General features: G+C 40.1%; 3 protein-coding genes across 4 annotated transcripts; all 3 read right to left on the bottom strand.

Moving 5' to 3' along the window:
• Positions 1 to 12,125: 12,125 nt before the first annotated feature.
• LOC120704667 lies at positions 12,126 to 15,073 on the bottom strand. 2 transcript variants are annotated; one of them, XR_005687639.1, is made up of 6 exons: positions 15,014 to 15,073; positions 14,707 to 14,790; positions 14,005 to 14,071; positions 13,751 to 13,872; positions 13,276 to 13,309; positions 12,128 to 12,304 (listed from the first exon to the last, which is right to left on the bottom strand). XR_005687639.1 is itself a non-coding variant. In XM_039989142.1 (4 exons), exons 1-4 carry the CDS (start codon positions 14,171 to 14,173, stop codon positions 12,267 to 12,269), a joined length of 363 nt encoding a protein of 120 aa, XP_039845076.1. In that variant the 5' UTR covers positions 14,174 to 14,405; the 3' UTR covers positions 12,126 to 12,266. The 2 variants fall into 2 exon arrangements, 1 of the variants encoding a protein (XP_039845076.1); XM_039989142.1 differs by lacking the exons at positions 14,707 to 14,790; positions 15,014 to 15,073 and having other exon boundaries at positions 12,126 to 12,304; positions 14,005 to 14,405.
• Positions 15,074 to 17,238: 2,165 nt separating this feature from the next.
• On the bottom strand, positions 17,239 to 19,109 carry LOC120701853. The gene is made up of 8 exons (XM_039985663.1): positions 19,062 to 19,109; positions 18,724 to 18,968; positions 18,586 to 18,630; positions 18,374 to 18,502; positions 17,920 to 18,287; positions 17,650 to 17,827; positions 17,463 to 17,561; positions 17,239 to 17,388 (listed from the first exon to the last, which is right to left on the bottom strand). Exons 2-8 carry the CDS (start codon positions 18,805 to 18,807, stop codon positions 17,239 to 17,241), a joined length of 1,053 nt encoding a protein of 350 aa, XP_039841597.1. The 5' UTR covers positions 18,808 to 18,968; positions 19,062 to 19,109.
• Positions 19,110 to 19,142: 33 nt separating this feature from the next.
• Positions 19,143 to 22,150, bottom strand: LOC120701852. Its single transcript, XM_039985662.1, has 10 exons — positions 22,025 to 22,150; positions 21,820 to 21,882; positions 21,673 to 21,726; positions 20,649 to 21,299; positions 20,356 to 20,529; positions 19,899 to 20,283; positions 19,715 to 19,803; positions 19,499 to 19,612; positions 19,357 to 19,405; positions 19,143 to 19,276 (listed from the first exon to the last, which is right to left on the bottom strand). The coding sequence occupies exons 1-10, from the start codon at positions 22,148 to 22,150 to the stop codon at positions 19,158 to 19,160; spliced, it is 1,824 nt and encodes a 607-aa protein (XP_039841596.1). The 3' UTR covers positions 19,143 to 19,157.
• Positions 22,151 to 22,302: the final 152 nt, after the last annotated feature.

Below are 22,302 nucleotides of genomic sequence, written 5' to 3'. Positions count from 1 at the left end.
TCTGGCTGAAGGTGGTACCGCCGAACTACAGTCGGCTATAGCCGTACTGTAACTGCGGGGCTACAGCCTGCTGTTGCCGTTTGAACTGTCGAAAGGCATAACTGCCGTTTCGCAATATGCTGCTATCTGCTCTGCGCGAGTGTCGTACAGTCGTACTCATGTCCGTCTCTGCGACAGAGGCTAGCTGTTCGTGAGAAACTCATGCACATGTATTAGTTATATTTTTTCTTTTCCTTTCTAAAGTATTCCTTTAAGTATTAAACTAAGTTCCTTTATCTAATATTTTTACATTCTGTTATGTTGTCTTCTAAGAAGTTTTTGTTTGATAAATATTTCATTGAAATTATACTAAAATTTTTTATGGAAAATTAGATAGTGAACTTATGCTTCAAAATTATGCGAGAAGTTTTTCTGATAATATTATCATGAAAGTTATGCTATAAATTCTCTAATAAGTTTTTTTATAAAAAATATACTTAAATGTTGCATATCGTAAAAAGTTATGCTAAAAAATATCTCGTGAGAAGTTGAAAGTTATACATAAAAGTCATGTGTATTACAAAAATTTGCTGAAAAAATATTTTCAGAGTAGTTGTTTGAAAAAAGTTATGTGCAAAACTTTTATAGATAAGTTGTAAGCAAGGACTGGGTGAAAAATACCAGTGCGCTCCACACTGCTGCCCTCGCACTTTAAGCACGAACATGACCACTCACTGCTCCACACTGCTGCGCTCGGACGCCAGATAGAGCGATCACCGTTCGCTATCGCAAATGATAAAAGTTTCCTATAACAGTTGCATTGTTCCAAAGCATGACCACAGTCTTAGCAGCCAGCACTGCCTCTACTAAATGGTCACGAGATGAAAAGACTATTTTCGTGTCGTTTCAAACAGCGCAGGACAGACAAGGCAATCAATTAGCGTCCTGTCAACGTCATTTTATGTCACTTCACTTCATAGTCGAATCCAATGCACGATTCAATGAGGCCGACCGAAACACATGAACCTCCACTAGATGCGTCCGCGCTTGCCCCCTTTCCTCCTGCCGCGTCGCATAAGTAATAATATTAAGCATAATAATATTAAGTAATAATAGTACAATAGCTACATAATAGAATTTATTAGAAAAGAATTCATAACATAAGTAATAATATTAAGCATATTAATATTAAATAAAAAATATCGTACCACAACAAAATAAAATACTAAATAAAGCGTAACATAATAAACTAATAAATGATGCACAAGATATTACATAACATATAACTTCAATTTTCAATGACAGTAACAAAGTTGAACATAAGATTGCGCCACATGTTGCGTGTACAAAAGGAACGACATAAGAATCTAGCCTTTTCAGTGTTTATTAAAATAGACTTTTCAGTCTGATTTGAAATATGCTTTTTAGTGTCTTTTGACATAGGCTTTTCAGTGTCCTTTGTAATAGGCTTCTCAGTGTCCTTTGTAATAGGCTTCTCAGTGTCCTTTGTAATAGGCTTCTCAGTGATACAGTCGTAGACTTTTTAGGTGCATTCACGCCTTAACTCCACGAGTACTTAACCTGCTTCCACCTATATATACACAGTGGTGGATGCGTTGCTACTAACTGGAAAATAAGAAATTTGTAGGGGTACCAATGTCTGGAGGTTCGTCGAGTGGAAAGGCTTGTGGCGTTGGTAAAGGAAAGGGGGGAAGGAAGGGTCCTCCCATTGTTTGGGAGGGCTCTCTTGGTCCTGATTTATTTTCTGAAGCGGTGTATGAGTTTCCAGTTGAGAGCAAGAGTGATTTCAATAAAGACTCTCCTCTTAGAGGATATGATAGCCGAAAGGAAGATTGGCCTAAATGCAAGCATGGGGAGGACTGCTTAGTGCAGATGTGCGCCGAGGGGGTAGATGGAGGTTGACGTTTCTTCAAATGCCCACGAGCATAGGTAATTGTTACTACTATGCATTTGTTAAATATCTTTCTCTTATTTTGCCCAACTTACGAGAGATATTTGATGTAGTCTTCCGATGCTCCAGAAAATTACGGGTTCACTAGGTGGGTCGATCCTTCTCCTATTCATCCGCATCAGGAGTACATCTACTACTTGCAGAACCGTATCTTCGATCTTGAAAGGGAAGTGAGCAGCTTTTACCCTAATGAGGTAGAGGATGACAACGGCAACAGTGCCGATTCACAGGAAGCACCATGCACCGATCCATATTGCACTTGCCCCTGTCACAAGAAGAACATGCCACCGCCGCCACCGCCACCTGCAATGTGAGGATACTGTGGAGAAGAGTCAACACAATTTGCTGTGTGGGATAACTACTAGGAGTATTGTATCTTATTCACATGCTGCATCCATGCGTTTGTTGTTCATTTTAATTACCTAAGGCATGTTAGGTTTAGTCCAGAACTTTGTTAGCCTTTATTCGGTAGAGGTCTTCACATGCCACCCCATGTGTTGTGAGAGTTTAATTATGTAGTGGTAAAGCTGCGTGTTGTGGTGTCATGTAGTCTTGTCGGTCTGAAAAGGTTATCCTCTGAAAAGACAACAGGCAGTGACTATCCTCAATTCAATGCATTTGTCTAATATGCCCAGCATGCCTACAAAGGTATGAGCTTCGACATGGACGGGTCGCATGCATCTGAAAAAGCTATACTCCGCGAAGGCTTCGGGTGCCGCAATAATGCATGTTCCAGTGCATTGTTGTTTCACTGCTTGTGCTGACTGGTCCCAGTGCCACAATAATGCACGTCCTAGTATCGCAATAATGCACATCCCACTGTACTGGTCTAGACATAGTCCGGCACCGGCCTAATCCTCTTACTGCCGCTGCATTGTCCCACTAACCGATCCGATTGAATAGGTAATTTTGGAGTGAGCCGAAAGTTTGAATAGCGTGCAGTCCGGTCATAGGGGGTGGACGGTCCGCTGGTGTAACCCAAAATTTTGCATAAACATTGTTGGTTCTGGTGACAGATTCTGCAGGTAGGGAGCCGAATGATGCACAATATTATTACAAACGAGAACAACCTCTGGAACTACAACGAGTACACATAGAAAGCACGCAGAAAAAAATATTACATAGGGACCCAGAAGAGGCCTCTGAAACAAACACGGAATATATTGGTCGGGAAGGAACATAACTTATTCAGACAGCAGGACCGATCCGAATGAAACGGTCCACTACGACATCCATCATTCACGGCCAGTACCGTTTCCACGTCCCGCTCGTTCTGGTTTCTCAATGCCGGACTTACGTACATCATCATCCACCTTCTTCAACCACGCCACATATTGCTGATCACGAGGACTGATGGAGGTGTCAATCCACTCATGGAAATGACAAAAATGAGTATTCGTCCCATGAAAACCGTCCTTTCATAAATAAGAAATGAAACAAAATTGTTAGAATAATTGAAATTAACTAGACAAACATATTTAAAAAATCTATGTACATGTGATATTGCAACCGCTTTTTGAACTTCCTCAATATTCTTACAAGACCAATACCTCTGGCCAAAAGTCTCGTACTCATGAGATATGTTGGAAACACAACGCATCTGGCAATAGCAATAGGGTGGCTATACACCTTTCGGCCATACCTTGCAATCTGTAACACATCTAGTTTGATCGTTAGGAGGGCCTCCTAAATGCGTCTTAAATTCCCGACGCAAAGCTGCCCTCGATGAGGAGCTCATAACGGTTTGTTTGTGCTTACTGAAAATATGTTCGAAGCTAAACTATCTCCACTCTCGACAACCACATCCTAGCCTTTTATAGACACCGGACAGCCTGCATCGGCCTTCGAAACAGCGACAGAGTCACGAGATTAGTACACCGAAGAAGGACTCAGGATGTAATCATATCAAAACAATATTTGAAATAGCGACTTTTCATGTAGTGGCGGTCAGTCATGAAGTCACGTCGGCTAGAACTTTGTTGTGTTGAAGCACGCTAGAGTCTTTCATTCAGGATTCGTAGTGATGCTTCACGTCAACAGTACAAATTAAAGTACTGTTTTGATTAGCAGCATGCAAAAATTAAAGTTCACTTCATCATTAATTTCCGGCTTTGATTACAAAGTACAAATGCTGGTTAGGTCATAAAAACCTCGCAGCGGGCCAATGCGTAGCTACTACTACGGTACATCGCGTAGGCACTTTGACTGAACGGTAATCTAGAACAACAAATTGCAATGGCATGTGTAAACAGGACGTAACATGCCTTAGGGGAATTGAAATGCCGGGATTACATGGTGCTTCGTTACTGAGTGCACCTGGGATACTTCCCCTTCCTAATGGCCTCGGGCCCCGCTTCCTTTGCACGGCGGGCCCTCTCGTGCTTTCTTTCTCTATCAGCGTCATGCTCCTTACCCTCACGCTCCTCCGCCTCACGCTCGACTGCTTCAATTCTCTTTCGGATCTCTTCCTGATCCTTCCTGCGCTTCTCTTCCATTTGTTCCTCGTGCTTCATTCGCTGCCACCTGTCCGCAGCACACCTTGCTTGCCACTCAACGTAGTCCTTTGCTTCGGGTGACTGCTCCGTGTCCAACCACTGCATGAAATCACAAAGAGGCGGGGAGGACTAGGGTGCAGACAAGTTAGAAGTAACTTAGCAAAACCCATAAATGCTGTAACAAGATAGTATGGCGTACTACCTTTGGTCTGTTGTTGCCGTATCTCCAAGGCGGATGGTACTCGTAGTTGTCGCACATGAAGAACCTCATGCCATAATCGTTGCCCAAAACATGAGACTCCATAAGCTTGCACAACGAACCGTAAAAGCACATAGGCACCTGGATTCCTTCAGGCACCGTTGCTCTCCTCTTGTTGAATGGAATGTAGGATGAACCTGAGGATGCCATGATGCTTATGTGTTGTGCTGCAGTGGTGTGGTGAGCTCTGTGGATATGTGGGGTGTGGCATTGAAGCCCGAGTGTCCCTATTTATAGATGAATAAACATGGTCTATGGACTTAGTTCACCAACATTTTTATGGATCGTACCTACTTCATTATATGGCTTACTTCACCAGCATTTTTACTTTGTAATAGCACGCATATCATAGTGTGCACCAACTTACATAACATAGTCTAATGAAATTAAGTAAATCACAGCATATGCATCACAGCACATCGGTGGACCGTACATGCCTAGTCCATAACAAGCAAGAACCTCAACACTAGTTGCATCCGCGCTTGCCCCCCTCCTCCTGCCACGTCGCTGGGCCGCCCTCGTGTGGTGCTGGGAGTATGTCAGTGGCTCCGATGGAATGGTCTCGCGAGTGGACCGACGATCGTGCTCAGGAAGAGGTGTTTGCTGAAGTTGAGTGGAGTCCTGCGTCGCGGGTGGGGCGCCGTCCAGCTGTGAAGGGCTGAACTCCTCGTGCGGCGGTACAACAGAGAAGAAATTGTTCATCCACTCCGTCTGCACGAACTGCTCTATGTCCTCAGTGTCCTCATCGTCGTCTGTCCCTCTGACCTGACGGTACTCTGATTCACATAGATCCATCCATCATGGTTCAATTAAGTATATGCTTGTCATCGCTAATTAACAAGTGTTCTTAGGCGTACCTAAATTGTGTATGGGACGTCGACGGGACGAAGATCCGGCGCCGTACGGATCGATCGGAGAAAATGACGACGAGCCGGGCATTGCACGAATAAGAGGTACAAATTGATGAATCAAGTTTTAGATGCTGCAATATTGTAAGTGAGATGAGGTTAAAGTATAATATACCTGCCGAGTACAAATAAGCTGGCTGAGGCACGTACGTGGGGCGAGCTGCAGGAGGCGTTGGTGTCGGCATCGTGAACGGTGGCTGTGGCGGTGCACCCGACTGCGCCGCGGGTGCGGAACGTCCTGATGATGGACCGGCACCCGGCACCGGACCTGGAGCGCGAGGTGGGAGCAAGGTGTCGTCAGAACGACAAGTCACGGCTCGCCGAAACCGCCTGCACAGGTCGACGATCCTCTGCAGCGTGCTCTGGTGCTGCGCGGGCGTTATGTCATGGTACTGGCCCATGCTCGACGAAGCCTCTGACTCAATGGCTCGTATCACATCGTACTGAACCAACAAAGTTGTAACATTAAATGCGATCGGTTATATAGAATGCAAAATCACCTAAAAACATACCTCTATAGCGAAGTTCTGGTCTCGCACTATGGGGTACGTCTCCGACACCGATGCCGCCTGGATCCGAGCCTTTGATGGAATGGGCAGGACACGTGTGCGTGTCCTCGGCAGGTACCACCGCAGGTAGTCTGCGAACGCCTCGTCGCTGTGCGGCCGATCCTCAAAAACCACATCGTCCAGGGCCTGGGCCTAGGACTCGACGTAAGGTAGGATCTTGTCAGCCCAGAGCGACCCTGGTGGCTGCCCCTGTTGTGTCCACCTGCAATACAAAGATAGAGTGGACCAACGTTCATTGCAATAACATAAAAAAATATTTCTAATACAACTATATATTCCATACCTGTGGATGTGGGCCTCCACTGAGTGTTTAATCGGGACCAGGGTCTGCTGGTACAAACCAAACTGCCTCATGACCCGGTTCACGTGGTACTCCTCGACGTGGATGTCATAAAGGATTGGCTTTCTCTTCATCCAGTACTCCATGTCGCGCAGGCATAATAAAGAAAGACAGCTCGGTGCCCGAGCGTGTATGTCACCGGCACTGTACAGAGTCCATCTCACGTCCGCGTCCACAAGAGCGTCTAACTGTCCCACAAAGTCAGGGTACGACTTCCTCGTCTGCACGCCGGCCCAAGATGGCTGCATAAAGAAAAATTTATTTTCACCACTAAATCGTACAAGTATGAAGGCATGTAACTATAAGCAACCAAAATGATTTAACGTACCATCCTGTGGCACCACAGCGAACCCATCATCAGTCTGTCGACGTCATCGTGGTCTGGGGACAGCTTGGCGTATGGCTCGAAGTTCATCTCTGGCCTACCCGCGGGAAAGCGCTCGTACAACCATAGCTGTAACAGTAGAGGGCAGCCAACAAAGATGGGCTCCTCTGCTAAGACCTTCGTCACACCCGTGCAGAGGCCCCTGTACGTCGCAGCTAACACGGTCGAACCCCAACTGAATTGTGGGATGTCATCAAGTGGAGCATATGCTATCGCCCTCGCCAAAGGAACGAGCTGCTTGGGGGCACGAGTCGCCCTGAGAGCTGCAGAACATGATCCAACCAAACAGCCACAGTTAGTAGGCCTCCAAGTGTCTAGCAATCGTAGCGTCGTCTGCGTCAGCCCTCATGTAGTCGGCCTGCAAAATTGTACGAGTCGGTCATTGCAAGTATGTTAAAAACATAAGTACCCAAGGATTGAACATTCAAGGACTCACACTGACCTGTAGGAGCCACTTCTTTGTCGGTCCGTGGTTCGAAGAGAAGGGCCGGTACGGGAACACTCGGTCATTGCGCTGAACTCCCGCGAAACGAACCAAAAGGTCATCATGCCACGAGACAGGCACGTCCTGTGCACCTACAGCTCGTCCAGCACAAGGTAACCCCAAAAGCATCATCACGTCCTGAAGAGTAGGTGTCATCTCACCGACCGTGAGGTGGAAAGTGTGTGTCTCCGGACGCCAATGGTCGAGAAGTGCCGCGAGGAGGGACATATCGAACTGAAAGCTTGCAGCCTTGTCCCTCGGTCGACGTCCAGGGTCTGCCACGTCTCCCTCAACAAGTCGCGCAATCGGGAGAAGACCCGATGCGCGTAACCTGCAACTTAGGAAAAAAATTATCAGGCTTCAAGAAACATTTAGCGAGATAATGAAAATATGTGAAATATTTAACTCGTACCTAGGAACCCAGCGAGGGTCTATCAGCATTGTCGACATGGGCACACGTGCCCGAAATGTCACCAAACTCGTCCCACGGACCGCAGACATGTACGATTGGTGGCGCTTGTCGACGAGAGCATCAAGCAACTCAGGGGTGGTGCCTTCCTCGTGCTCCATAGCTGCACTAAATGAAGCTGTAATAATACATTAAATTAGTAAAAAAATATCATAGCAGAATACAATAAAATACTAAATGAAGCATAACATACTGAATAAATAAATGATGCACAACACATTACATAACACATAACTTCAATTTTGAATGACAACAACCAATTTGAACATAATATTATGCCACACTTTACAACACTTATTAGTACGACAATACGAAATCAGTTCATCACTTAGTACATCGTAAGATTACATAATTTAATGTAGCACATAGTTCGGTACCGAACGACACACTTGACAATCGTCATCCATCACATAAGGCCATCGTTGTTCACACGATGAGCACGTCGACCTATTTGCTGCGCCGACGGATTTGGAGCACCTCCTGATGAGCCCGCTCCAGCTGTGCCGCCACCATAAGTCAATGCAGTGCATTCCTTGTACGTGTGTCCCGTCTCATGGCACTTGGAGCAGAGGCGCACGACTGGACCAGCCTCCGATCGATCCATGTTATTGCGAATGCATTTCTTCTTACGTCGGCTCACCCCTTGAAACATTTCTGGATCTGGGTCCGGAATATAACTTGCATTGTGTCCAGGGTCAGTTATGAAGTCTCCTAGTATACGAAACCCATAAATCTCATTCCTCCAAGTCATGAAAATACTTTCCTTCAGGAAGTATTGTGAGACATACAAACGAGGCTCATGCTCAATCCACTCCGAAAATGTCTTAATTGCCCTCCCCCTTTTTTGCCTTACATTCGGACCGTCCAAGCCCACGTCTTCAAGTGAGATCGGGTCGTCCTCCTCGGTAATGACTACCCTCTTCGATAGCTCCGCTGTTTGCTTCTTTGTCAGGTCATCCAACTTTTTCCACAGGAAGTTGAATTTCCTCTCCTGATTCTGGCGGCGTAACCACTTGAATAGGTTCATAAGGGTTTTGTTTTTGAATTGGCTATGAAAATTTGTCGCCATATGCCTCATGCACCACCTGCTCTTTAAGTCCGGCCATTGGGCATCCCTGCGACGCTCTGTATTACCATTATGTATGTCATCGATTGTTTGTAAGATACCCTTGTGCCGGTCATGAATCAAACACACGTTCTCTACATCTTTCTTAATCATCTACTTTACCCTCTGTAGAAATCAATACCAACTATCCCCGGATTCTTTCTCTACGAAGGCAATTGCCAAAGGCAACAATTAGCTGTTACCATCAGCTGCAACGGCTGTGAGGATTGTGCCTTTATACTTTCCTGTCAAAAATGTCCCATCTATGCAAATGGCTGGACGGCAGTGCGAAAACGCCTCAATGCAAGCGCCCAAGGCCAAGAACGACCGTTGGAGTACCTGCTTCCCAGGTTTCTGGGCACATGGATACGTTCTCAAGTTGTAGTAGCTTCCAGGATTTCTAAGGCATATGGAGTATAGCAGTGTGGCAGATTATGATACAAAGCTTCATACGTTCCCCACCTCATCTCCAGCGCTTTCTGCTTTGTTCTGTAAGCTTTGTTGTAGCTAATTTTATATTTAAACTCCTCCTCAACAGCACAAATAATTTACTTCGGCTCGTAACTAGGATTGTCCACTATTAAAGGGTACATATAGTTAGCTACGAAACCAGCTGTGAGGTTGCGGTATTCTGGTTCTAATTGCTCAAGCAGGCATGTGTGTTCCACAACTCTAGTCACCTCCCAGAAATCCTTCCACTTTCCCTTAGAAGCGTATACCCTGAAAGGGCATTCGCTTCTCACACACCGCACCTCATATACTCTCGGACTGCTCTTCAACACCTTGAACGGTCTTTGCAAAGATAGAGTGGACCAACAATTTATAGCTTCATTCATATTGTCACTGTTGGCATGCACCAAACTGATTCATACCTCGTTCTCCCTGTACTCCCAAGGGACCGCTTCACCTTCATTTACACTTAATTTTGAAAAATCATATCCAGACCAGTTCTGTGGGACGTGAACATCATCATCATCATCATCCGAGGAGTCATCATTCATTGCATGGTTCTGCTGTTCACCCTCCCTCTAAAACTTTTGCAGTTAGTTAGTGACGGGGACTCCTTTTCATGCTAGCAAAAGGCAAGCCACTTCATACACAACGAAAATGACCGTAGTTAATATTATAGATGGCCAAATGGGCCTGTGAGATGGGCGGCACGGAAAACGACACTAAAAACACGGCACGACACGATGGGTTTAGTGTCAGAGCTAGCTCGGCACGAGCGTAGTGTAGTGCGTGGGCCGAAACCCTAACACGCAGTGCCGGCACGGCACGACACGGATAATGGGCCGACACGGACCTGACAGGGCCCAGCCCATAGTCTACTCATATATATATATAGTGTCCACCTCTCTATCAAACCCTAAAATTCCTCCCTACATGCCATGCAGCCGCCACCCTCTCAGCCTTATCCCTCTCCTTCTCTCGCAAGTGCTCAGGCTGTCAGGACACCTCCGTCGACCCCTCCCCTCCTCGTCCGTGCGGCGCGCGCCCCGCCTTCCCGGCCACCCTCCCCGAGACTCCTGTGCCGCCGCCCTCCAGCCTCCCCACGCTGCCTTCCAACCTCCCCACGCCGATGCGGCCTCGCCGCGCCCGACGGCGTCCCCGCCGCCATGCGGCCTCGCAGCGCCCGACGGCCCGCCGCCGCGGCGGTGACACTGTGCCTGTCGCGGTCCCTGAGGTCGTCTCATCTCCTCCCCATGCCATTGCCGCCCGGGTTCCCTGCTCGGGCGCCGCTGCCGGGCATCGTGCTCGGGCCGACCCGGAGCCGTCGTGCTGCCATGCCGTCGTGCCGGCACGGCACGGCCGTGCCGCACGTTTGGCCACCTATATTTAATAGGGACCGTCTATATCATGCTTGGGTGATTTGGAGGCTTAGTACACTCGAGTGATTAGAAGGAACAAATCACACGAATCATAAACAACAAGAGAAATCGAGTGAAACAGAAACAACATTCACTCAAGTGACAGTAGGCACCAAATCACACAAATTACATATTGCAACATACGATGAGCGATTCAGAATACTAATGTCACACAAATCAGAGAAACAACACAAACCTAATAATCTTGTATCAAAAAATTCAAAATTAAGAAAACATAATTCAAAATTAGACAGAAATTTGTATGCAATACAAACACAGAAATTTTGAGAGTGCCGTAAACCAAACAAATGCCAGATCCATATAGCAGAAACAAATATCAAAATTGGATAGAAATTTCTATGCAATACAAACTCAGAAATTTTGAGGGTGTCGTAAACCCAACAAATGCCAAATCCATATAGCAGAAACATAAATCAAAATTCCATAGAAATTTCTATGGAATTCAAACACAAAAATTTTGAAGGTGTTATAAACCCAACAAATGCCAGATCCATATAGCAAAAACAAATATCAAAATTTAACAGAAATTTGTATGGAATTCAAACACAGAAATTTTGAGGGTGTCCTAAACCTAACAAATGCCAAATCCATATAGCAGAAACAAATTTGAAAATTCGAAAATAAAAATTACACCAAGATATAGAATATATGACAGTTAAAGGCACACTGTCATTATAGCATAGTTGAACTGTAAGTTGAAAGAATATGTATGAACAGTTAAAAGAAAATAAAAAGGTTGAATGTAGCCTAAATTTTATTTGAACCAGAATCCACATTTTCCTGGGGTACTCAGGGCAGATGCATAGAATGAAAAAAGAAAGGAGAAGAGGGGAACAGGCGGATAGGTGGTAATAAATGGTTTGCGTGCGGGAAGAGGAGACTGGGAAATGAACAGACCAAAAAACAGAGAAATAACACTGAAACCAAAGCAGAAGCCAAAACGCCGTGGGGAGAGTTTCATCAGCAGTGAGACTATAAGAGGATAGAAATAGAGATGGGCTGAGTAAAAATAGAAACAGCCCATAGGAAGCCAGCAGTGCTTTAAAAAGCCCACACATAAAAGAAATCCATACAAATAATAACAAGGCCCATGCAAAGCAATATTAAAACAAGCCCAAGTAAAAACTTTAACAGGGCCTGCAAAGATAACAAATACAGGCCCAAGAGAAAAAGAAGGGGGCAAAAAAGGAAAGAGGAAATAGAAACATAAACTTGTCCTCCAAGAAGCAGTCAGCGATCAGATCTCAGATACAGCGAGGAAATCAAGCAATGGGCAAAAGCAAAACCTGAGGACAAAGGGGGATTCAGGGAAGACAACTGAGATAAGTAAAAGAGGAGATGGAAGATCTAGAGGTAAGCTTATTACTTACTTGTAAACTTTCTTTACTTCACAGATCCTATCGTGTCTCTTCTCAATTAGACCAACAAACAGAAATCATAAACTTGAAACCTGCAAGGATTACATGTCGAGTAAGAAGATATGACAGATAATTTTGCAATGTAAAAATTGTAAATTGCAGCAGTAACTGGAATCAAGTTAGAAGGGGGAAAATTTGTTTCAATTAACTAGTGTTTTTTTTGAACCAAAGCAGCAATCAATAGGAAATTGGAATGCAGCGAGGGTGAGGTACAAGGATGGACAGAATCGGCAAAGCTTCCTAACATACAATCAGGTATTGGTGGGAATGGCAAATAAGAAAATTAAAGAATTTGTTAATCAAAAAAGAAGCACAGCTAATGGGAATGTAAATTTTGGAATTGTAGGAACTTGAAACAGCAAACAAGATGTCATACATGGAGAAACAAAAGGAACTGCAGGATGGCAATGGACAACTAAACAATTTTAACAGCCAACAACAACAGATACAGGCCATGCATACGGTTGCAGTGTACAATGCTCAGGCAAGTCAAACAGAAAGAGTCATACTAAATGCAGAAATGAGGGGGCATCAAGTGAAGATGGAATGAACAATCAAGTAAGTCACATTCACATTCATGAGATTAGATAGAGAAGAGATAGAAACAGAAGTACTTATTGACAACTCTAATTTTCATAACAAAATGTGATGTTGTCAAACATTTGCAGATATCATTGGCAAGAACAGACCACTGGATGGATGGAAGTTCTACAGATATGTTCAATATCAATGGAGGCCACAGCAGACAGTACATAGATGCTACATATTCAAGACACGGATACTACACAGGTCTGATGTTTGAGCAAATTAGGAATTCTCAAGAAGATGGAAGCCAACAACAGAATTATAAGGTACACAATAAGCTGAAAAAATTGAGATATAAAAATGACAGTACAAATTCAATAAAATGACAGGTACACACAAGTGTAAATTTAATGAAAACTGGCTGTAACTGAATGAACAGGTAGCAAAAGAATCATACCAGGTAGCAAAAGAATCATACCTGGTACCAGAAGAATCATGCTTGAATATGGCAACTGCAAGTTTTGGAAGTGAAGTAAGAAAACTTCAAATTTAAATGTCTATAACAAAATTTGAACTCAAAGAATTTGAATTGACAATAACTATATGCAGGGATTGCAATTACAGAATGAAAGATCACAGAATGTTTATGTGACCAGTTACAACCATGATGAAGAGTCAATGAACAATCAGGTAAACTGTTGGTAAATTATATATGAAGTCAAAAATAATTGAACCATGATGTTGTAAGATAAATGATACTGAAAATGTTACTTTTTCAGTTTGAGGGGACAACAAGAATAGATGATGGAAGCACTGATATGAACATAGGAGATGAAATATGTGAAGCAGATATTTTCAGTACACTGCAGTTGCAAGAGGTGCGATTATATATTCAAAATTTATATCATTTCATGGTACCTAGAAAAGAAGAAATTTATAAAAGGATTACTTACAAACAAATAATTGATGATAGGTTGAAGAAGGAAGTACAAGAAGGCCAGAGACATTGAGTACAAGTCATGATACAGAACAAGATGGAATTCAGATTGAGGATGGAACACAGGGGAACCTGATTCTAACAGAAGAGGAAATTGGAGAATTCATTAGAAGTGAACAAGAAGCTGCAGCACAGGGGAATAATGCAGACATAGTCAGCAAATATACACCACAGATAGGTATGGAATTCAAAAGCAGGGATGAGGCAAACCATTTTTTCTCATTCTACGGATTCCTGGCTGGATTTGAAGTCGTGGTAGCACATGTGACGAGAACAGCTGCAAAGAACAGGAACAAGGAGATATATAAACAAGAAATGAAATGCCACAGATATGGGAAGCAAGAAAAGAAAGTGAAAGAATACCAGACAGAAGAAACATTGCTTGTGGAGGGGAATAATGAAGACAAGACAAAGAGAAGAACAAATGTACAGGTTAAAACAGACTGCAGATGTGTGATGGTAGTGAAGGAAATTAATGGAATCTGGAAGGTTGTTAGACTTGATTTAGATCACAATCATGAACTGAGCCCTAAGGATGGAAATCAATTATTCAGTGGAAAGAAGTATATGACTGACATGGAAAAAGGAGTAATAAGGACTCTAAATGACAACAATATCCCAACAAGGAAGATGATAGCAATCCTATCTTATCTTAGGGGAGGTTTGACAGCACTACCATACAAGACCAAGGATGTGCAGAATGTAAGAACAAAGATAAACAGAGAGGTAACAGGAAATGACATGACACAAGCATTGGAATACTTCAGAAAGAGGAAAACAGAAGATCCAACTTTCTTTTACAGATTTCAAGTAGACAATGAAATGAAGGTCAAAAATTTATACTGGAGAGAAGGAATATCATTACAATGGTATGCAGAGTATGGTGACTGTGTGAGTTTTGACACAACTTACATGACAAACAGATACAACCTTCCATTTGCACCGTTTGTTGGAATAACAGGCCATGCCCACACATGTTTGTTTGGATGTGCATTCCTGTCAGATGAAACAACAGAGACTTTCAAATGGGTGTTTGAAACTTTTGCAGAATCAATGGGTGGAAAACATCCAAAGTCTATAATAACAGATCAGGACAAGGCAATGAAATCAGCTATTGAGAAAGTATTTCCAAATACCAGGCACAGAAATTGTTTCTTTCATATAAAATCAAAGTGCTACAATAAAAACTTGAGGTGCTTCACTGCAAATAAAGGACTACCTGAAATTTTTGAAGACACAGTCAACTTCTCAGTTACAGAAGAGGAATTTGAGATGCTGTGGCAGAAAATGATATTTGATTTCAAACTAGAGAACAACAAATACTTCAGTAAGATGTGGGATACAAGGAAAAGGTTCATACCTGTTTACTTCAAAAATGACTTCTTTCCTTTCATACAAAGTACAGGTAGGAGTGAAGGTACAAATGCTAGGTTCAAAGACAATGTTGGGCCTACATATAGTATAGTTAGCTTCTTGAGAGAGTACCAGCGAATAGTGGACAGTATAAGAAAGAAAGAAGAAATAGAGGATAGTTTCAGCAAGCAGAAAATACCAAAGGAGTTACAATATGGATACACTATTGAACAGCAAGCGATTGGACTATACAACAGAAACATATATCTCAAATTTATGAACCAACTGAAGCAGACTGAAAGATACAAATACACGGAGACAGAAAGGGGAACATGTTTTGAAGTATGGTATAAGTCCAATCAGATTAAGAAACATGAGAGGATTAGAAAGTACATTGTGACTACTAATCTAAAAAAAGGAGAAGAGGAATTCAGCTGCATATGTGGAAAGTTCAACAAGGATGGAATCTTATGTACTCACATACTGAAAGTGATAGTAGAAGAAGAAGTTATGAAAATTCCAGAGAAATATTTCATTGACCGCTGGAGGAAAAAAGAAATGAGACTACGAAACATTACAATAGAGCCAACAAATTCAACACATGAGTTGCTGAGATTTAATATGTTATCAAGGAAGGCAGCAATATTGACATCTAAAGCAGCTAAAAAAGAAATAGCAACAGATTACCTGAAGATAGAATTGGACCGCATTGATAAACATCTTGAAACCTTGCTAGCAGAGACTGGAGGAACTTCATGTTCTGGTACAACAGAGTTTGAAGAACAGACACAAATACAACGAGCAGGAGTGCCAAATGATGAGGGAATTGTTATACTAGCTGATCCAACAAGAATCCAGCAAAAAGGGAGACCTAAAAACCCAACAAGACTCAAACCAATGGTAGAACAGATGAGGGAAAAAATGGCAAAAGCAGAGGCAAAGAAAAAAATGAAGAAGAAACCATCAAACTCAAGTGAGATTTGCTTACAACAAATATTCCATATTATCTGAAAATTATATTACAAATTTAACATATTTTTTCATGGCAGGTCCAATAGCAAAGAGCAAAAAGAAGATGAGAAGAGGACAAGACCAAAATGAAGATGAAGGGTGATACAACAAACAAAGAACAAATGGAGGAATAATCCAAAAGGAAGGAAATGAAGAAAACCAGAGTTTAGTAGTAATGTATTATATGAATGGACCAGTTTAAGAACATTATGTAATAGACTCAGCAGAGTACTATTTATATCATATTACAGCATATGTAATAGACTAAGCAAAGTACTGTTTCTATCCTATTACAGCAGAGAGTATATGATAGCTACTGGTTGTAATTGAGATTTCTATCTTCAGAATGGGTATGAGTTTAGATCTTTAACAGATGAGCATCAAAATTTGGGGCATCAATTAAGCATCCTGAAAATGAAAATAATTAAGGAATAAGAATATTTCAGACTAAAAAATAAATGAAAAACAAGAACTCAAGTATAAAAGAAAATATACCTCAGCATTAAAATGAGTAACACGATGTTTCATGCCTGTATTCTTAGGTTGAAATACCAAATCATTTGCAATCTTTATTCTGATGTTGGGAATGTCCTCAGACGTGAAAACAGATGTAAGCATAGTGCGTGGGGATGTCCAGTGCTCAATAAACATCATAGCATATATACCAGAATCAGAGCTGTTGATAAAAAAATTGAAAAGTTTAGTACTTATAAAGAAATATAAAAAGGGACAAAAAAAATTTGACAGTCACTAATATTCAAATTTACAGTGCTCATATAGGTGTAAGAACAGTGCATACAAACTGTAAGTCTTATAATTACAAAGAATATAAATATGGGAAACTAAGAAAGATGAAGTTAGTAAAAAAGGAGGGAAACAAATAAAGTAAAGATTCTTACTTGTTATCAAGAGGTTGCTCGGGTACTACTGGATACATGAAATCATAGTCATCAAATCCCATCTCGAAACCAAGAATTTTTTTCCAATGATGCTCGAAAGAATCTCTCTATGAAAAGAACAAAGATAAGTAACAAAATGAAGAGGTGAGTGGACAAAAAGAAAAAAACTATGGGGAAAATATTAAGTAAAAGAACTAACCATTCTTTCACGAACGATTTCTTGAAATTCATCAGTTTCCTTATAATAAGAGTCAAGCATGACATATTTCTTATCCTTAATATCAACGATAAAAACAAACCAATGATCCTCAAAGCATGTAGGAAAAACGAGCTGCAGCAAAAATAAACAAGTTATAAAGCAATAACACTAAACGAAGAAGGTCAGATTAAGAAAAAAGTAAGTACCAAATTAGAATGCTTCAAGGGTCTTGCTTTAGATGACTTTATAAAAGCACGCCCCAAAATATCTTGATCAGCATCATCAATATCTTTTAACAAATTCTCCTAAAAAATAAATAATTTATAAAAATAATAAAAGCAATTGAATGTAATAAATATAATAAAATTGAAGAAGAATATATTTAAAACTTACACCAATGTTGGGGAAAAAATAGTGTCTCTTTGATGTATCAGGATGACCATTTGGTTTTTGGAACAAACTAAAGCAGAATGCAGAGACAATAAAACTCTTGACTTGCCCACCAGGTTTTAGTGATTCACCAAGACACCAAAAGGTACAGCGAACACCAAACAGATTCACAGCATCCTCACTAATAATGAAAAATAAAAAAATCATAAAGCAAAGTAATTACAAAGAAAATAAGAACATAAACCACAGAAGTAAATGAAACATAGGCCAAACCTTTGAAACTTGGACGAAGCAAGCTTACAAATAACTTTGTAGTTTTGAATTTCAGATTTAGTAACAGCAAACCTCTTATTGTTAGTAACAAAATCACCACGAAGAACAGGACCAGGAAATGCTAAACGTCTGGGACCATGCAATGGCTGTTTCCCACCAGTAGATGAATCTCTGATCTTGAATGGTTGAGATTGAGAGGTAAAATCAAAATGATGAGCAGAAGCACAAATTCCAACAGCAGTCACTGGATTAGGAGTTTTAGCAGACACTTGTAAATTAGAATTATACAATTGTTCTGCTTTTCTGGACATATTCAGCACATTCTCTTCTAGAGATGGTTCACCAAGAATTTGAACATCGGGAGAAGACTACAAAATAAAACAAAAAATAAATCAAAAGATCATATAAAACTAACAACTAATGGAAATATGATAGAAGATGTACAACAACAAACCCTCTTCTGAGAACAGGACTTAGAGTGCCAAGCTTGGGATTTAAGAATTGATCTAGGTTTAGGCAGCCTGGAATCAATTCTATCAGAGCTATGAGGAGTGAAGTCCAATGTTTGCATTATAACTTGATCCTAGAAATGAAAAAAAAATATTTAAATTTACATGCAAATGAATATATGCAACTGATTGAAACCCAAAGACATGAAAAACAAACCATATTAGCTGAATCGGGGGGCACATTTTCTTTGCCACTTTTCTTCTAGAAAAAAAATTGAAAACAATTTACTAAATAATGATGAATTAGATAAGAGAAAACAAGATAAATATTATGAAGAAAGCATAAAAAAAACACCTTAAGAGAAGCTAAACGGGATAAAGAAGGCCTGGGAGATGGTGAAACAGAATCTGGAACACATCTATTCTCAGCATCAAGCATTATAATATCATTTGAAGCAGGAGCTTGCACACCAAATGAAACAGACTTCTCAACATGATTATTAGAATCAGAAAGTGGAGTCTTAACATTAAGTTCATCAGAGTCAAGAGGTTTAGAATTCGAATGACAGTATTTCTTGTTCAAAGACCGAGACACAGGATCTGAGAAGCAAAAGTGAAAATTAAAAATTAGAACAACAAAACAAAATATGAGAACATAACAAAAACAATTATCATGTTTGGAACAAGACTTACGATCTGGGGGATAACCAGAGGGAGGAACAATAAATTTGGAGGTAGTCTTGATATCATGAGGAACTAAAGAAAACAATAAATGAGAGTATTGAAAAATTAAAAAAATGAAAAGCTTATAAACAACATGTAAAATAAATAAGAAATAAAGGACGTACTCCTTTGTGTAGAACTGGAAGGCGCAGAATCAAATTTAGGAGAGGTTTCAACAACAGGAGCTGGGGCAAAAATTATATATTAAAAAGATAAATAGAACAAGACAAACATTTAACAAAAAACAATGAGCAAAAAAACTTACTTTTCTTCATTAAATTTGCCATGACTCTATCAACAGAAGCTGAAGTCAACTGAAAATAATATTGAAAAACCTATTAAATTAACCAATGAAATACTGAAAGGAAAAGCACAACTACAAAAAAGGAGAAATAAAAAAAGCATACATTAGGGTTACATGATTTAGAGGCAGATCGACTCAAGTTAGGAACGGGCAAGGGAGTAACAATTCGCATATCATGAACAGATCGATTTGCTGCAGTGGAAGGAGAAGAGTGTAGCTAAAAAACAAAAAAACATAAACGAACATTAAAATTGAAAAAAACAGTCAAATATGATTTAGAGAAAGAAACATGAAAACAAAATAGATAAAAAAATATAACCTGTCCAATGTGAGAATTATCATTGCATGGGGAACATTGTGCTGCTTTATGGAGCTCGTATTGAGACAAAGGCACATCGTCATTAACATCTGAAAAAATAAGGATAGAAATACAAAATGAAAAAATTTATAACAAAATGTATAATAATCGAAAGATGTTGGAAAATTAAAACAGTGTCTGTTACCTGCATTAATTTCACCATCATCTTTGAAAACAGGACTATTTCCATGAGGGCCACTACCAGAAGGAGCAGTACCAAGATCATCATCACCAAAAGAATCAGCAAGCAGCTTGATGAGATCAAGAACTAAATTCTTAGAATGTGAATCAATTGAATAAACATGCTTCAGTAGGGCACAGAATGTAGCTTTCAAATCATCAGGTAATGAATTAATCGATTGGACATTCATATTAATAGAAACACCACAATTGAAACAAAATTTCTGGATAAGGTAGCAGATATTGTTCTTCAAAGTAAGAGGAAGATTGCAACCAGAAAATGAATCAAGCTTTTCTAGAAAAGACTCATCCAAATTCAAAGCAGAGGGGTTGTCCAAGAATCTGAGATCCTATTAATTAAAAAAAGGATTAGTATTTACAATAAATGATAACAAAAAGAATTTGCAAATTAAAAACAATACCTTTGCATAGCAAGTATGAGAATGATCAAGTAAGGGATGATAACCATAAGAACCAGTAGACTTCATATCAAATTCAGCATATTCCTGAATCATACCACCTTTCCAAACAGTTATGCGGGGAACATTATCAGAGACTTGACGAGCACCAAAATCAACATGATCCAAATAAAGCACCTATAATAATCAACATACATAAACAAAGAAAAGAGTTATGATCAAAGTAACATAACTTACGGCAAACAAATGGTAAAAAGTAGAATTTTTTTTTAAATAAAAGTACAAACAAGACTTACAGCAAGATAATAGAGGCAGCCGCCAAGAGTACCACCATCATAATCCTTTGAACATTTTCCTCGGTTAAAGGTCTTAACACAATCAAGCAACCAATCCAAGATATACCCACACCAGTCATACTGTTTGGCATTATGAAGATCTTCAAATATACCAAAATACTTATAACTAGGTGTCACTGATGAATTAGCACACAGAAAACTATGCATAGCAACCAGAATGAAACAAATCAAGACTTCTTCATCTGACATAGGTTCTTTATCCAAGAATTTGTTCGCAAAGAAGGAAACCGGCGGGATAGATTTCTTTCCAAACTTAGACAGAACCACAGCTTTACCAGTAGCAGGATTGACAGGAAAAGGTTTATCAGAAATTGGGAGACCAAGAACTAGATGTACTGATTGCTTTGTAAGAGAAATAACTTTGCCATCAATAACAATATCACCAGATCTATGATTCACAAGCCTAGCAACCCACTGAGCAAACTTATTTGGAACAAAGCACTTATCAAAATGAAGTAGAGAACCAAATCCAAAATTATCAATAATCTTCTTTTGATCAGGAGTCAAAGAATCAATGACTGACGAAAGGTTGGAAACAGAGAATCTTGTAAAAGCATCTTTTGGCCTTTTCAATGAGTGGGACTTCTTTTCCTAAAAAGCATGAAACAAAAATACTATCATCCGCAGCGTAAAAAAAAAGCATTCAAAAAAATATGATTGAAAAAAAAGATTGAAATGTTAATCCAAATACTAATAAAACATAGTACAAAAGTAAAAGCCAAATTAAATTAGACAAAAAAAATTGTACAAATCAAGTGTAATATTATTTCGAAAGTAAATGGAGAAAAGAAATGGATGTTGGCATTATATTGACAGTGCTTTTGTTGTAAAATTATAGTGCTCATTGTACTGTAAGTTACACAAGTAGCTGGTGTAATTTTCTAGAATCCTATATACTGTAGAAATTCTCGCTATCATATACAAACTAGATGAAAATCAATAAGAAGAATAGAAGAAATATAACCTCTTTAGAGAGAGACAAGGCCAACTTCCTCGTCAAAAGCTTAATTTCAGTATACTGCAGAAATTGATGAAAAAAAACAGATTGAAACAATAGTATAACTTAAATAAGAAATTAAAAATCCATATCGACGAAGAATGCATATTGTACCTCCTTAAGAAGTTGTTTATAAGCAGCACGTTTGACACTATCATCATCAGGAGAATACGAATGCTATAAACAGCAAAATACAAACAAATTCAGAATAAACATAGTAAGAATGTTATCACCATCATGCAGAAAAGAATGTAAAAGTTATACAAAAAGTAGAACATAGTAGCAAAATGCTTGAATCTGAAAATAAAAAATAACATACATCACTGAGATTGTCAACATCAATATGGAGATCAGATTCAGAATCATACAAGCCATCAAACTTCCCAGCATCACATTCTTCAGAGCTTTCTAAATCTATAACAGCTTTACGCTTCTTCCTCACCATCTGCATAGCATTCAGTGATGAGGTAAGAAAATTATGAAAGCATATGAATATAGCATATATCAGACATTGACATGATAGTACAAATTAAAATAAAAGCAAACTAGATCATATCATAATAGAGATCCACAATGCTACAAAATGTTGTCAGACAC

This window comes from Panicum virgatum, chromosome 4K (assembly GCF_016808335.1).
Source record: "Panicum virgatum strain AP13 chromosome 4K, P.virgatum_v5, whole genome shotgun sequence".
NCBI classification, from domain to species: Eukaryota; Viridiplantae; Streptophyta; class Magnoliopsida; order Poales; family Poaceae; genus Panicum; species Panicum virgatum.
The sequence above is the reverse complement of the archived record's forward strand: the minus strand, read 5'-3'. Positions and strand labels throughout refer to the sequence as shown.

Bases quoted from the DNA above. Each gene is read 5' to 3' on its own strand.
- LOC120704667 (XM_039989142.1), bottom strand. From the start codon at position 14,173: ATGTTTCTTCTGTCTGGTATTCTTTCACTTTCTTTTCTTGCTTCCCAT. The intron at 13,873-14,004 runs GTTTGCCTCATC...CTCTTCTGTTAG, and splicing joins CCGTAGAATGAGAAAAAATG to AATCAGGTTCCCCTGTGTTC. The intron at 13,310-13,750 runs GTAAGTAATCCT...CAAAACTTGCAG, and splicing joins CTATCATCAATTATTTGTTT to TTGCCATATTCAAGCATGAT.
- LOC120701853 (XM_039985663.1), bottom strand. From the start codon at position 18,807: ATGCTTGATGCTGAGAATAGATGTGTTCCAGATTCTGTTTCACCATCT. The intron at 17,828-17,919 runs GTTTGGCCTATG...TTTCATTATTAG, and splicing joins GCTTCGTCCAAGTTTCAAAG to TGAGGATGCTGTGAATCTGT. The intron at 17,562-17,649 runs GTAAGTTTTAAA...TTTATTTTTTAG, and splicing joins ATTTTTTCCCCAACATTGGT to GAGAATTTGTTAAAAGATAT.
- LOC120701852 (XM_039985662.1), bottom strand. From the start codon at position 22,150: ATGGTGAGGAAGAAGCGTAAAGCTGTTATAGATTTAGAAAGCTCTGAA. The intron at 21,727-21,819 runs GTACAATATGCA...CAATTTCTGCAG, and splicing joins ATAAACAACTTCTTAAGGAG to TATACTGAAATTAAGCTTTT. The intron at 19,613-19,714 runs GTTATATTTTTT...TTTGTTTTTTAG, and splicing joins ATAATTCTCACATTGGACAG to CTACACTCTTCTCCTTCCAC.